This window comes from Nelumbo lutea, chromosome 1, assembly GCF_056320005.1.
Source record: "Nelumbo lutea isolate HS-2025 chromosome 1, American lotus-T2T, whole genome shotgun sequence".
Lineage (NCBI taxonomy): Eukaryota > Viridiplantae > Streptophyta > Magnoliopsida > Proteales > Nelumbonaceae > Nelumbo > Nelumbo lutea.
The window spans coordinates 169302835-169318909 of record NC_142684.1 but is presented as its reverse complement, the minus strand read 5'-3'; the positions used below and the strand labels follow the sequence as shown (position 1 = coordinate 169318909).

The following is a 16075-nucleotide window of genomic DNA, read 5'->3' as shown; positions in this document are numbered from 1 at the left end:
AAAATTTCCTTAGAAAACGTTCATAAAAAATTGAGATATAACTTGTGATGATTATCATCTTCAGCTGAAAATTTGGAAATTAAATGAGAAAATTCCTGTATTTTGGTTCAAGTGATGATTTGGTCTTGATAATTCAATATCCAAATTTTTAAAATGTGACAATATAGTATTTGAACTTTTAAAATATGATAATATAGTATTTGAACTTTCAAAATGTGACCTTGTTAATCAGCTGTTAAGTGACATTTAAAAAGTCAAAAATACCCTAAGAATGCCATCTAATTCCCTTTATCAATCATCCAAACATTGATAATAAAATGAACAGTCCCAAATTCCAGATTTCTTTTAAATAGTCACCAACTTTTTTGAATAGAAGAAGCTAGGATTTGAGATTGATCAGTTTTTTGTCAATGTTTGAATGGTTGATAAAGAGAATTAGATGACATTTTAAGGGCATTTTTGATTTTTCAAATGTCACTTAACAATAGATTAACAGACTGGTTAACGGAAAATACTGGATTGTCACATTTAGAAAGTTCAACTATAAGTTTGAATGCTGTATTATCACATTCTAAAGTTCAGGGACCAAATTGTCATTAAAATAGAGGGTACTGATCAGAAATTTTCCAAAAACAAAAAATTAAAGAACAAAATCAAAACTAATTAAGCACCGAATAAATTAAATAAAGCCGCCTGACGTTCAAAGCCCAAATACAGCACATCAAAGTGAGGTGAGTTATCGGCCTTTCCTTTTTCTATCTTCTTTCTTCATTCTACCGTAGATAGAGGTGCGGTCAAGGTGAATTTACCACTAATTAATCGGATTCATTGACATCACAATAACTATTTCTTAACATCCGCAGGCCCTGAAATTATGTTTAGACTTTAGAGATTTAAAAAAGTAATAATTAAGTTTAGGGAAATCTATTTAACATCTTGTTAATTATTTTATGATATAATGAGGGAACCCTATTGAACATTGCTTTGGAATTTGGAATTTGGATGCTTTGGGCAGTGTTGTAAGACCCCACTCCAGATTCCTACCCACAACTCTTCTACTCCCATAGTCCTATCCATAACACAAATTCTTACATTTGAAACATCTTCTGTGAAATAATAAGGGAGATATTCCCAATGGGCAGCTGTATTGCCTTGTCAGTAGGGATGTGAAAAGAGTTGGTTGGCAGGCGATCCGAGTTCTGGGATGGAAATTGGAATCTTCTTCGTATGGTTCCAAGTCTTACGTCATTGGCTGAAAAAAATAAAAAAAAAAAAAGAAAAAAACTTAAAAGACTTTGGCTAAAATGAACCTAAGTGTTATATCAGCCACGTTCATTGTTGGGATCAACATTGGTACCAAATTTCTCTCAAATCAGCCACAGGTATACGCACCAAAAAAACCTGAAAACATATATATAGCTTTTTTGCTGCGTCTTTGAATTCAAATTAAATTTTCATTTAACGCACGTGAACAATATCGTGAAAAGTCAAGGACACGTGTCATGCTGCCTCTGCATGACACGTGTTATGGTTTTATAGGACACCTGTCACAAAAGGATTGGTTAACGCAGGAAATCCCAGACTCGTTCTAAATCTAACCTAATCAACACCAACCCTCTTTTTAAAATGTTAGCACAGCGAATCAGCGATGACACCAAATTCAATAGTGTCCAGGTTCATCCCCCCGACATTTCCTTTTCTACCCTTAAAAGTCCCCAGGAATTGAAATCCACCCAAAGCCCATCGGCTTCGACACGATAACCAAAACTACCTAAATACCCTTGCTCTTAGCGTCCGTCCTTATAAGATACCAACTATCTCTCAGAAAACCAGGAGTGCCAAAAAAGCTTGGTTTCCGGCTTTAATGGCGTCCATGGCGGCTCTCTTCGTCAAAACGCCAAGCCCATCTCATCCATTCCCCAAAATATGCAAGACCCAGTTAGATATCGAGCCAAAGTTCTCAGTTTCTTTTACCTCCCGGAAGGAAAAGAAGAATCGCCAACAGTTTCGCATCTCCTGCGGTTTGATCGAACCGGACGGGGGTAAGCTCGTTGAGCTCTTCGTTAAGGAGTCTCAGAGAAATGAGAAGAAGAAGGAAGCACTGTCCATCCCTAGAATTAAGCTGTCTCGGATCGATCTTCAGTGGGTTCATGTTCTCAGCGAGGGGTGGGCAAGTCCACTTCGCGGGTTCATGAGAGAATCCGAGTTCCTCCAAACTCTTCATTTCAATTTGCTCCGACTGGGCGACGGGTCCGTCGTCAACATGTCGGTGCCGATTGTGTTGGCCATCGACGACGCACAGAAGCATCGGATCGGTGAGTCCAGCAAGGTTGCTCTCTTTGACTCGGGCAATAACCCGGTTGCAATCTTGAGCAAGTAAGGAAATTTCGTCCTTCTCCTTGGAGATATTACTTTGCGAAGCTTTTTTATTCAATTTATGACATTTTAAGGGGTCTAAACCGTAAATGCATTTGGGGTATTAGTTGAATTGTTGATGGGCGTTTAATTTGTTTTGGGTTTTAGTTGAATTGCTGATTCGGACTTACTTTATATATCCATGCCATACATGTGGAATGAGAAACGCTGGTTGAGTTAGTAAGAAACCTTCAATGCAATTTGTGTTAATTTTGCTACATTAAATTGGGTTTGTTGAGGAAAAAATTGGGATTTCGGTTATATAAGCAGATAAAATATCTGTGGAAACTCTCACTGCAACACCAAATGTGTCCAGAATTTTGCTTCTATTTTTATTGTAAAATTATGGAAACTTGATAAAGATCTCAAATAGAATGAGGGTGACTAATATGAAATGATGCATGATCCAACACTTGGTAGGATTTGCAGACCTGGTTCATATTGAAGTCCTTGTGTTCGGTCCAAAGTTTTTATCAGTGTCATTTAATCGTCAAAATGGGTTCCTAATTGGTGGCAAACAAGCTGTTCACCTTGCAACGGGTGTAGAGACAAATTTAGTCCTTTTCCTAATTTTTTAGACATTTATATTTTACCTTTTTACATATTCTTTTGTTTGAACATTTAATCACTAAATTAGATTTACCATGCCTACAATTTAAACTAAGGGATAAACGAAACAATTGTTATGGTGGTTCAGCAGTTCAGCTTTCTCTTGGAAGACTGATTAAATTTGTGGTCTCAATCATCCAGGCTAGGTGAGAAACACTGCAGAATCCCAAAACTATTGGGATGAATTACATAAACATTTCCATGGTGTCTAATTATATATATATGAAATAGCCTACTATTGACCTGCTCACGCAACATTGACGGTTGACTGTCTGTGTGTTGGACTTGCCAACCATGAAAAACTGGGATGGAGATAGTTATTTTGATAAGTTAGTAGTTGACTAATACTTGAAAACTGGAGAAAAAGATAAATTAATATTTTTCCAAATAAATAAATATATGTGGACGACCGGTTTTTGCATCTGACATGTTGGCATCAATATTTCTACAGAGGGAGCATTGGTGTAACATACAGACATAGGCATACTTTTCCTTGAACTATACTCTAGTGGAATGTTGGTTGTTAGGTAACATCGTTAGAAGTTCGAAGTAAAGTCGTAGCTTTATACTGCCTCAGTTTTCTAAATATGTCAAATACAGAGTAGTATCATCTTCAAAGTATTTTGTATTAGTAGTTAATAGTAAAAGACTGTACACTTTTGAGTTTTTTGGGCAATGATTATACACTTCGGATTTAAGATAGGATTGGATTAACTTGTATCTGTTATGTAGTTTGATGTATACTCTTTGGCAAGTTAAATAGTTAATATTACCATAGTTAATTCAAAAGGATGACAATGCTTCTTGATTGATTTGTATGGTTAATTGAAAAATTATGCCAATCTTTTCATCTTTCATTCATCTTTTATCAGAATTGGTTCATTTAATTATCAGAGGTGTTTCCACCATATATCTGATCCCCTTCTCAAGTTTTGCCAGAAGTTCTATGATAACCTGTTTGGTGGCTATGAAGTTTTCAGGTCTTTGCTAGCACTACCCTATTTATGATTGTTGAAGACATTCTATCATGCTAATATGTATCTGTCTTGGTATCTTGTAAGTTTTTCGCTTTTGCCAAATTAACTTCAAAAGTGAAGAATTGTTGTTCTTTGCTGATTGCATTGTATTTAATTGACCACTTCAAATTGATTCACTGTCCTGGATCACTTATTTCAGTTATTATCATGAATTACTAGGAGTAAATGTTCTCCATAAACCATCCTTGTTTCCAAAACTTTCTGTCATCTTATTTTCTTCTCTGTTGTCTATTTCTTCTTGGTTGTAATTTGTAAACATGCTATTTGTTGCATCAGCTGAGATCATTCAGTTCCAATGACCTGTAGTAAATTCATATTTGTACTGAGGTCACTTGCCAGTTGTATTTGTCCATCTTTTGGTATCTACAAGGAGTATTTTTTTTTCTGGTTCTGGTTGACATTGTTTTCTATTTGATGGATGAATAGAAAAATTACTACTGGGCTTAAAATCTGGCATTATTATGGATTTCTACGTTGCACCTTTGATTGATTAATATATTAATTTGTTGAGTGACCTTTTCATCGATTGCTCATCTTTCCTTTCTCTTCCCTTTTGATGATTTCAGTATTGAGATATACAAGCACCCCAAAGAAGAGCGGATAGCCAGAACTTGGGGAACCACTGCCCCTGGATTACCATATGTTGATGAAGCAGTAACCAATGCTGGAAACTGGCTTCTTGGTGGTGACTTGGAGGTTATAGAACCAATCAAGTACAATGATGGTCTTGATCGGTTCCGTCTATCTCCTGCAGAACTCCGTGAGGAATTTATGAAGCGTGATGCTGATGCAGTGTTTGCATTCCAGCTCAGGAATCCTGTACACAATGGCCATGCTCTACTAATGACTGACACCCGCCGGCGGCTTCTGGAAATGGGATACAGGAACCCTGTTCTGTTGCTTCACCCATTGGGAGGCTACACGAAAGCAGATGATGTACCTCTCAGCTGGAGAATGAAGCAGCATGAGAAGGTGTTTATTCTTATCCTTCTGACAATTTAATATTACTATACTGCATCTGGAGATGCCAAAGTCCTATATGAAAAATGTCTGCCCAGTAGACAAGATTATTTCTTTTTGACAGTGCAATTGTTTCTTCAGGTACTGGAAGATGGTGTTCTAGATCCAGAAACAACAGTGGTTTCAATTTTCCCATCACCCATGCATTATGCTGGCCCAACTGAAGTTCAGTGGCATGCAAAGGCCCGTATAAATGCAGGAGCCAATTTTTACATTGTGGGTCGGGATCCAGCTGGTATGGGCCACCCCATTGAGAAGAGGGACCTTTATGATGCTGATCATGGAAAGAAGGTACTGAGTATGGCTCCTGGACTTGAGCGGCTGAATATCCTCCCATTCAAGGTACACTAAAAATCAAAGTAATTGTTAACATTTTGTTATTTTCTGAAGAGCTGAACTTGCTACAAATCAAGAAGACCCTAGTATTCATTATTCAAATACAATTGCAGGTAGCTGCCTATGACAAGACTCAGAGGAGAATGGCTTTCTTTGATCCATCAAGGCCACAAGATTTTCTTTTCATATCTGGCACCAAGGTAAACACCTCGCAAATGAAGAACTCAATACATTTTCTTATAGGGGAAATGACAGTATGCCAGCATAATCCTACTTTATCTATAATAATGAATCTTTTCTGCTTATTGATCTAACGAAAGAATCCAAGGTCAGACCAATCAGATGATTCCTGACCATCCATATCTGTATCTTTCATACAGTTGTGGGGAATGCTCTGACAAAAAGAAGAGGGAAGAAGGGTGACTGGGGGAAAAGGGGTCATGTCCAATGTTCGTTCCAGTTAACTGGGGTCTTCAGGAATATTCCTAGATCTGGTGACTGGGGGAACTGTGACATTAGATGCTATGCATATTCATAGATCTGGGACCAATAAGCTTGGATGATACAATTTAATGTGTAATACCTGCTAAATAATAATTGCTTTTACTTTGCAGATGCGAACACTTGCAAAAAACAGAGAAAACCCACCAGATGGTTTCATGTGCCCGGGTGGATGGAAAGTCTTGGTCAAATACTACGACAGTTTGTCTCCTTCTGAGAATGACAAAGTGCCTCATGCTGTTCCTGCTTAGAATCCATTTGCAGTGTCAAAGTACATGGTTATCTGTTTGGGAGAAACCTGAAACTTGTTAATCTCCTGTGTGCTTTGCTCAAACTTGTAATGCTAAAACTCTGTTCAGCTTTCAAATAAAGCATCCAAGGCACTGGCACAAAGATTCATGAATTTCATAAGGCTAGCCTTGGTCTGTAGATAGCGTGCAGTCCTCTCTGCACCTTGAAGTGAAGTTAAGCAGTTGGGCAGCTTAACATATGGTCATTGTGCTATTATTATGAAGTCATAGTTTGTGGTGTGCTTTGCTCAAACTTGTAATGCTAAAACTCTGTTCAGCTTTCAAATAAAGCATCCAAGGCATTGGTACAAAGATTCGTGAATTTCATAAGGCTAGCCTTGGTCTGTAAATAGCGTGCAGTCCTCTCTGCACCTTGAAGTGAAGTTAAGCAGTTAACATATGGTCACTGTGCTATTATTATGAAGTCATAGTTTGTGGTGTGCTTTCAAATCGTTGTGTTCTAGTGATGTGAAATTCATTTTGCGTAGCTGCTGATCGTTTAGATGCCACTCAGCAAATCAAATTCCTACTAAAGGATTTTCAAATTGCGGTTTGCCAACTTCCCAATTTTTATATTATCAACAGAAAATTTTGGTGTATCTCATCTATTTTTACTGGTCCAAGCAGTTCTGAGAGAGATTTTGTTCTGCAGTAACAATCTCCTTGGTTTGAAAATAAAGAATTATGACATTATTAAACTTTTGTGGTTGATTTGTTGGTATGAGTTAATCAATGTCTGTTATGTTTTTACTTTTAATGGTCCAACGTTTTCTTTTCCTTGGCATGAATGGTAGTGGAGTTTGCATTGGAAAAGAGATGGGGGAAAGAAAAAGAAGGGTGGATTTCACAATTCCGTGGATTTTGAAGCTCACAATTTGGTGGATTTCAGAGAAACGACTAGCAAACAATTTGTTATTTGTCTGAAAGTAGGGGATTCAGAAACCCTTTTCCATACTTTATGCAGCTGCCGTTCGCTGGATTCTGTCTACAGGGTGGGACCACCGTTGGAAAAGCATGTCCAATTTTATCTCTTAATTATGTCTTGGGTCCAACCAAATCTGTGGGTAGAGGGCGTCAATTGGACTGGATTTGGTCCAATCCAATCCAATGAATATTTTGGATTATTTTAGATTGGTCCAATTCGATGTTTGGACCATCCAATCTGTTCAAATTTGTTTTAATTTAGATTAATTTTAATCCAAACCTGATCGATTTACACCTATATTCTTATCTCCTATTAATAGACTAGATATTGGTTCAATCCAACCCAATCCAATATAAATTCATTATAGATGAACCAGGTCTAATCCAATCCAATAAATACTTTGAGCCATTAGGTCTGGACTTGTCCAATTCAGTATGTATTATGTCTTGTTGTTTCATCCAATTCATCCAAATTGATTTTGGTTTGGATAGGGTCCAATTCAAAACCGGTTCAGTGACACCCTTATCTGTGGGTCAATGAGTTGCACAAGTGCCATATAATAATGTTTGTTAACAAGGTTTGGATCTGCTACCCACAAGTTGTTGTCACATCTCTACTGATGAGACATTACAGTTGTACATTAGGAATATCTCCCTTTTCATTTACATTTATAGGGAGATGTTATCGGTACATGGGGATGGTGTTCGTGGGTATATTGTGTGTAGCAGATCCGGAGTATTGTTAACATTATTGGCTAAAAAGTAGATGATAATTTTAGTGGTTTATACATTCGAATTACATGTGTTATGTTTTTTTCAAAAATAATTTTTAAATAAAAAAATACGACATAGCATTTGGATATATACAATCACGTGTCAATGTCACGTTCATGTATTTTACCTCATACTATACTTTCAAATGCCATGTGACATATACATGTTTCATATATTATGCGCCATTTTATACATATTAACTTTACATGTCATTATTGAATATATTGATATACCCCTAATGCTATGTAGAATCCATATATAGTCTCCTGGTGGGAAATTTAAATACTTAAAAAATATAAAATACTTTAAGGGCCTAAAAGTACAAGATTTTATACTTTTATGTTTTTTGTGCTTTTAATTCATATTTTTTTAAAATATATATTTTATATTTTTTGTATTTTCAAAAGTACAATAGTAGGAAAAGTTAGGTTTTTTGTACATTGGGTCGCTAAGAAGAACACTTACACCCTTTGTAGAAGAAGCATAAGTAAATTGATGGTTGACATCTCTATGGTAAAGTAGAAAACTGGTTACCTATTAAAATATTATAAAAGTTTAAAATGGTTGAACCAATGATAAAATGGTACATCTAAGTTGATTCAAAAAATACGTAGACCATGTACATCTTAATGTGATTGGTTAAAGTTTCGATTTATGGTGTAACAAATATTCAAAGTGCAATGTAATTGGATTCTACAAATACATTAAAACAAAATTTTTCATATATCATGACACTTATTATTATTATTATTATTATTATTGTGTTAGCGGACAGAAAGCAATTAAGTTATCACCACAGCTTAGAGAAGAGGAGAGCTTCAACAGATATTCTGTTTTCTTTTCTTTATCACTAAACTTCTTTGATTTGATATATTTCTATTCATTTACATGTTTAAGATGCTTTTATTTTGACAGAAAGAGGGTTTTTCTTTCTATCATTTAAATGTTTTGGGCCTTTTGGCTTTATAATGAACCCTCTAGAGTAAAGGAAGAAAGAAAGAAAGAAAAATGTTTCTAACTTTCAATGGTGATGATTCAATAGCTGAGATGGTATAATCACTAAGCTTCATGTGCACCCTGCTCTAACTCCACCCCCTTCCTCTCGTAGAAGAAAAATGGTGATTAACATATGATCATTAATTTTACATAAACAATTATCACCATTAATTCAATTCTTCATCATCATCTAGGTCTTATTTTAACCATAGTATGAATTTTCCCAAACCTGAACAACAGGAGTGTTGTTGCAGGTTGATAGACGGCACTAAACCTTTTCTTTTTCAAATTCTCGTGGCCATGGCTTCTTATTTAATTTCATATAAAAATACTTGTTACAATGTTATTATTTAATATTAGAATAATCTTAGTAGAATCAAAGTATCAAACATTGACGCATAATATTCCAGTCATATAATATAATATAATAATAGAAATTTGATAAAACGCAGCCATGAAACCCTTCTTCTAAAGATGTAGACTGAAAAAAACAATGTCCCTTTCATCCCTTTCAAGAGTGATGTCAAAATATGGGTCATAGTTAAATTAGTTTGAAACAATAAATTTAATAAAGAACGAAGGCTTGGGAATTGGGCCAATGAAATTTGAAAGTATTTATCTAAAGCCTTGGAGGTGTAGAAACAGTCGAGTGGTGTTGTTTTCTTGATTGACTGGACGGGACTGGATTACCACAAAAAAAATGGGGAGATATAATAAATAAAACAATAAAAAGAAAAAGAGGGAAGAAACGTAGGATAGTCTTCAAGGTCTAATCGACAAAAAATGTCAAAGACCTGATCCTCCCTCAATCCTTCATAAAACCACCATTAACCGAAAAGGAACCAAATCGTAATCATGGAGGTGTAGAAACAGTCGAGCAGCCCATGTTAAGAAAGAAAAATAATATATTAAGTAAAATTAGCACATATACACAAAGTGAATGGTCAAGATAGCACGCTCCATGTAATATATAGCCGAAGAACAAAAAGAAATTTTATATTGTCATATTATTTTGCAATTGCACTCCCCAACTGAACCCAATCCCTGAAAAAAACTCTGCAAACACATCTTTCTCTCTGTTGTGTGTGTATATGTGCTTTTTTTTTTTTTTTTTTTAATTCAACCCAAACTCCTCTAATATCATAAGCACAACACTAAAAATGTGTAATAATTAAATTTTATTGAAATTTTCATTTGAAATACTGAAATTAAAATAATAATCATGGACCGGGGTCTTAAAATAGTTTAAAAGACTTAGCCCATCTAACCCACAAATTGACAAGCCTTGTCAAATAGAAAACTTGGGAGGAAAGTTGTCAATACTTGAACAGAACAGAAATGCCCTTCTACTAATATTCGAGTCATAACTGAGCTGGTCCAGAGAGACACGTGGCCGCCCAGTCGTTGCCCGATCAGCCTAGCCATGTCGGCGTAGCTCGGCCACTCCGCAACACACACTCCTTCCCAGCCTAGACCGGGCTACAACTATTACTGTGGCCCCCCATCTTATCCCTTCAGCCACATCAGCTACCCGTGGTGCAGATAAGTGTAACTACGAATAAAGAAGAGTGAGGAAGAAAACTCTGCCGAGGATTTGGACTTTATCCTGAATGCCTCGGCAACTTACCTCATCCCAACAACCCCAAGAGCCCAATCTGACCAGGACACGAGTCCGCAGCTATAAGAAGGTATTCCATGCTCAAGGTAAGGGATCCAACTTTTGACACCCATACTATTATTTTGCTCAGACTAGCATGCTTATAGCTTGGCCCGACAATCCATCACCTCCTACTAACTTGAGCGTCGGAGTATCTACTCGAGGATAACTCCTTGATCCTCTGACTTCTCCTTTCTTGATTGCAGGTCTTGAAGCGTGGCCTCGTCCTTGTAGCTCGGCCCGACCCTACCAGCAAGGACTATCTAGTTGCTCTCCTCAGTTCGTGCACCACTTCGGATTGGGCAGTATCAGATTGGCCAACCTGGGGATAACTCCTCAGGCCTCTGACTTCTCCTTTCTTGATCATAGGTCTTGTAGTGTGGCCTCGTTCTTGTAGCTCGGCACTGCCCTGTTGGCAAGGACTATCTGGTTGCTCTCCTCAGTTCGTGCACCACCTTGGATTGAGCAACATTAGATTGGCGCCGTCTGTGGGAAACACACAAAAAGCCTTTCTCAAAAATCCTTCATTTCTCACCGCGCAATAAAGAAAGTGTTCAAGATGCCCAAGAACCAGTCCGAATGACCCCCATCTTGGGAATCTCGACATCACAGCCCTCCGCATTAAGAAATTCCATAGCCTCCAACCGCAGTTGATCCTGTGCAATTTCGAGCAATGCAAGAGAAGGTCGATAAGATCTTTGAGATGATGCAAACACTAGGATCCGTGGCACCGCCCAACCGGGCCATCCCCCCTCATGCCCCAACACATACGAAGGACGATCCTCATCCCAAGGATGGCAAAATGCGTTGGCTGGAAAGGAGGGGAGCACGATAAGAGTGTGAGAAGCAAGACATAGCAAGAAGTTCTACCTCCATGGCCCACTCTTGCGAGCCCGACAACCGCAGTAGGGCACACCACACACACACGTGCTAAACAATTAAGTTTAATAGAGTGTGAGCCACGCTACATCGTTGCACTACACAGCCGTGCTAGACCACCTTGCTAAACAGCCGCACTACACAAGTCGCGCTACACGACCGCACTATGCGATCGACCTACATGACTGTGCTACTTGACTGAGCTATACGACTGCACAACACACGTGTAGCTCGATACAATTCATTGACTCGGTTGATCTATGAACGGCTCGAGCCTACAACGCATATCTTGGTAGTGTATTGCCGACTAACTTGACTTGGCTGCCCATGGCCTGAGCCTAAAGTGGAGAAGAATGCCCCTGCCCATCAAGGCCTGGGGGTGGTCATTAAACTCCGCTCACCTACCGATTTACAGTCGATCAAAACTAGCCAAGCAACGACTAGCCCTTGAAGGGCCCCAAAGGCTCCCAAGACCGGAAACTGAGCATCCCAAAGATGAGAGCTTGGAACACACTCCCGCTTCACTAGTCGGAGGTTGAAGATCTCGGCCAAGGTAAGGCCGAGGAACAAAAAAAAATGATGTATGTATGCACACAAGTTTAGAATAAAAAAGTTTCATTAAGTTAAGCCATCAGTATAGCAGGTTAAAGCTTGATATACCGAGCTATTACAAGAATAGGAAAAAACAAAGAACCCCGCGGCCATTCAATCCTTGGTGGGTGGATTAGCGGCCTCGTCACCGTCCTCACCATCCTTATCCCCATCGACCTCCCCATCAACGGGATTGTTCGAAGCAGGTGGAGCGTCTAAGTCATACGCCTCCCAAGTCTACGCAATCTCGCTCAGCTCTAGGCAGTGATGTAGAGCCCTCCTGCGGAAGACGTTGAATCCAACTTCAAAGGAAGCCGAGGCATATAGGTCCATCTCTTGTCAGAGCTCCACCAAGGCCTTGTACTGATCTATCGCCTCCTTGGTGGCTTCTTGCCTTAGCCGCTCCTTCCTCGGCCTCCCATCGGCCTTAGAAAGCCCTTCCTCGACACCCGATTGAGCTAAGCCCCCGACTTCGGAGCTCAGCACACCATGGGCGAGCATCACAATGGCCTCAACACCGAAGTTCGGCCTCCCACCGGCATCAGAAGGCCCTTCCTCGACACTCGGCCGAGCTAAGTCCTCGACTTCGAAGCTCGACACACCATGGCCGAGCATCACAGTGGCCTCAACACCGAAGCTTGGCCTCCCATCGACATCAGAAAGCCCTTCCTCAGCCCTAACCGAGCTAAGTCCTCGACTTCGGAGCTCCACACACCATGGCTGAGTATCACAGTGGCCTCAACACCGAATCTCGACCTCCACTGGCATCAGAAAGCCCTTCCTCGACACCCAGCAGAGCTAAGCCCCCGATTTCGGAGCTTAGCACATCATGGCTGAGCATCACAATGGCCTCAACATGAAGCTCGACCTCCACTAGAAATCAAAAAGCCCTTCCTCGACACCCGGCCGAGCTAAGTGACCACACAACATTTCAGCCGAAGAGCGAAGAGCCCTGCCGTGCTACACGACCATGCAACACTTCAATTGAGCACTCCCCCTCCTCGGCTCCAGAACTGGGGGAGTGGTGTTCGGATTCCGAAGTTAGAATTCTTGGAGTTCTGCAGCCGACAATTGAAGGACTCCTCGGCCACAACTCACATTGCGCGGACCTCAAATTTTGGCAAACACTGAGGAACATCAAGTTGATCAGACGCTTAACTAGACTTCAACTTAGAGTTCCTCAGCCGAGGAACAAAACATCTTGTTGCGCTACACCTTGACCAAACACCTCATGCCTCGACTTCACAACTGGGGGAGTGGTGTTCGAGTCATGGCTGAGCTGGTCCAAAGAGACACATGGCCGCCCAATCATCACCCAATTAACCCAGCCACATCGGATAGCTTGGCCACTCCACAACATGCACTCCTTTCGTAGCCTAGGCCGGGCTATGCTATTACTGTGGCCCCCCATCTTATCCCCTCAGCCACATCAGCTACCCGTGGCGTGGATAAGCGTAACTACAAATAAAGAGGAGTAAGGAAGACAACTTCGCCGGGGATTAGGACTCTATCCTAAATAGCTCGGCGGCTTACCTCATCCTAACAACCTAGGGAGCCTAATTCGACCAGGACACAGGTCCACGGCTATAAGAAGGTATTCCATGCTCAAGGTAAGGGATCCAACTTCTGACACCCATACTGCTATTTTGCTCGAATCAGCACCCCTGTAGCTCGGCCCGACCATCCATCACCTCCTACTGACTTGAGCGTCGGAGTATCTACCTGGGGATAACTCCTCGGGCCTCTGACTTCTCCTTTCTTGATCGCATGTCTTGAAGTGCGGCCTCGTCCTTGTAGCTCAGCCCCATCCTGCCAGCAAGGACTATCTGGTTGCTCTCCTCAGTTCGTGCACCACCTTAGATTGAGCAACATCAGATTGGCCAACCCAGGGCTAACTCCTCTGGCCTCTGACTTCTCGTTTCTTGATCATAGGTCTTGCAGCACAGTCTCGTCCTTGTAGCTCAACACTGCCCTGTTGGCAAGGACTATATGGTTGCTTTCCTCAGTTCGTGCACCATCTCGAATTGAGTAGCATCAAATAATATATTTTTATGACTAAAATGGTAATTGTCTTATTTACCTGAGAAAAAAAAAAAAATCGGTAATGCACTTACCCGGGCAAGTATTTCCTAAAAAAAATTTACCCATATAATTGCATTTACCTGGATACATAACTTACCAAAAAGAAAACGAGCCTAAAGGCAAGTTGGAAAGCACGAACAAATTAGCAACAAAACAATTAGAACTAGGTAATTCTTTTTCTTTTAATTTTTTTAGTTTACTAGCCATGCCTTGCGTGATGAGCAACAAAACAACTAGAACTAGGTAATTCTTTTTCTTTTAATTTTTTGAGTTTACTAGCCATGCCTTGTGTGATGCACATATGCTGTTGAAAGAAATTGTGTCAAAAGCCTTATGACAATATGAATTGGGCCAAGTGGTATCAAGTCCAATGCAAACTATTTTTGGATTATGTGTTGTTAGATAAATTTGTGCTGATTTTTATTATTTATTTTAATTTTATTTTATTTTTTTACATTTTAATAAATTTCCTACTCTTCAATATGAGGTATACCTTTGTTAAGTGACATTTAGATAGAAGTCTTAGGACATTTCTAATTAGGCCAAGCTCAACCGATCCATCTTAGCATTATTCTTGGGTTATGTGTTGTCTAATAAATTAAAGAAAAAATCTAAAAGGGATTAGGAGAGGGAATGTTACTTTTTATGAACTTAAATTTAAAAATTATTGATTTTAATTAAATTATGTTTTTATTAATTTGTACCAGTTTTAACTAATAAAATAAATTTTTCTAAGTCAATTGACATTTTATTGTTTTTAATTATGTTACTGTTTATTAATTATTTAAATTTTATTTTTTTAATTTATAAAATTTGTTCTACAAATTAAGAGTAAGTTAATAAAACTATGTTATTTAATTTATTTTAATTAATAATTTTATTGTGTAAAGTAAGTTTCTGGTTTTAATTTTCCCTTTAACATTTTCAAAATTTTGTCAATAAATATTACTTTTCATTTCATATATTAAAAAAATTCTATCATTTTTTGTGAAATTTTCTCTTATTTTATCAGTTAACTAAAAAAAATTAAGTTTCTATTTTTTTTGTTTATAAAAATCAAAATATTACTTAACATAATTAATACTTTATCATTTCTCTGTTAATTAACAAAATTGTTAATACTTTTTTGTTATCTTCCTTTTTTTTATTTTTCTGATATTCTTAATTAATAAAATTATTTTTTAGTAAAAATTTCTCTTATTTTCTCTTTTTATTTTTGAAATAATATAACCAAATCGAACCAGTTCAGTATGAACGGGGTAAGTGAAGCTAAAGGGTCGGGCAATTGTTAGGTATTCAAATAACCCAAGTACCAGATCCAAGAACTTCATCTTCTTAATGCATAACAATTTTTGGGCCCTTGGTTCATTTCTTATACTTTTTTCTTCTTCTAAGAAATTAAAAAAGTTGGAGAAATAACTTAATCCAAAACTTAAGTTCACCACAATGATGTAGTAGTGAAATTTTCACATAATGATTAGAATTTTTTTTAGTGATTTCTAACATTTTTTTTGATAAATATCAAAAAATATTTTTGAAGAAATTAATATTTTGATAAAAACATGTTAATTAATAGTGTTTTCTAATATTTATTTTCAATACATATTTTCTAACAATTTATATAGTAGATTTAAAATACCAAACCGGATCAATCAAGATATGTTCACATTGGTAACTAAAAAATTATATTTTCTTCACCCATCTTCTTGTTATAAATGTTTGCCAAATTTTTAGGGAGAGGAATTTGGGAGAGGAGTGTTACTTTTTTTGTAACTTAAATTAAAAAAAATATTTTTTCTTTATTTTAATTATACTATGCTTTTATTAATTTGGTCCAGTTTGTTAACAATTATTTATTGTTTTCCATTATGCTAATTTTTATTAATTATTTAAACTTATTTCGTTTTTGAAATTCATTTTGATAATTTTAGAGTAAGTTAATAAAACTAAGTTATTTAGTTTAT

General features: G+C 37.9%; 1 protein-coding gene across 1 annotated transcript; it reads left to right on the top strand.

Moving 5' to 3' along the window:
- The first annotated feature begins 1650 nt into the window (after positions 1 to 1650).
- On the top strand, positions 1651 to 6520 carry APS1 (ATP sulfurylase 1). The gene is made up of 5 exons (XM_088960479.1): positions 1651 to 2376; positions 4628 to 5033; positions 5163 to 5423; positions 5531 to 5617; positions 6032 to 6520. Exons 1-5 carry the CDS (start codon positions 1865 to 1867, stop codon positions 6167 to 6169), a joined length of 1404 nt encoding a protein of 467 aa, XP_088816605.1. The 5' UTR covers positions 1651 to 1864; the 3' UTR covers positions 6170 to 6520.
- Positions 6521 to 16075: the final 9555 nt, after the last annotated feature.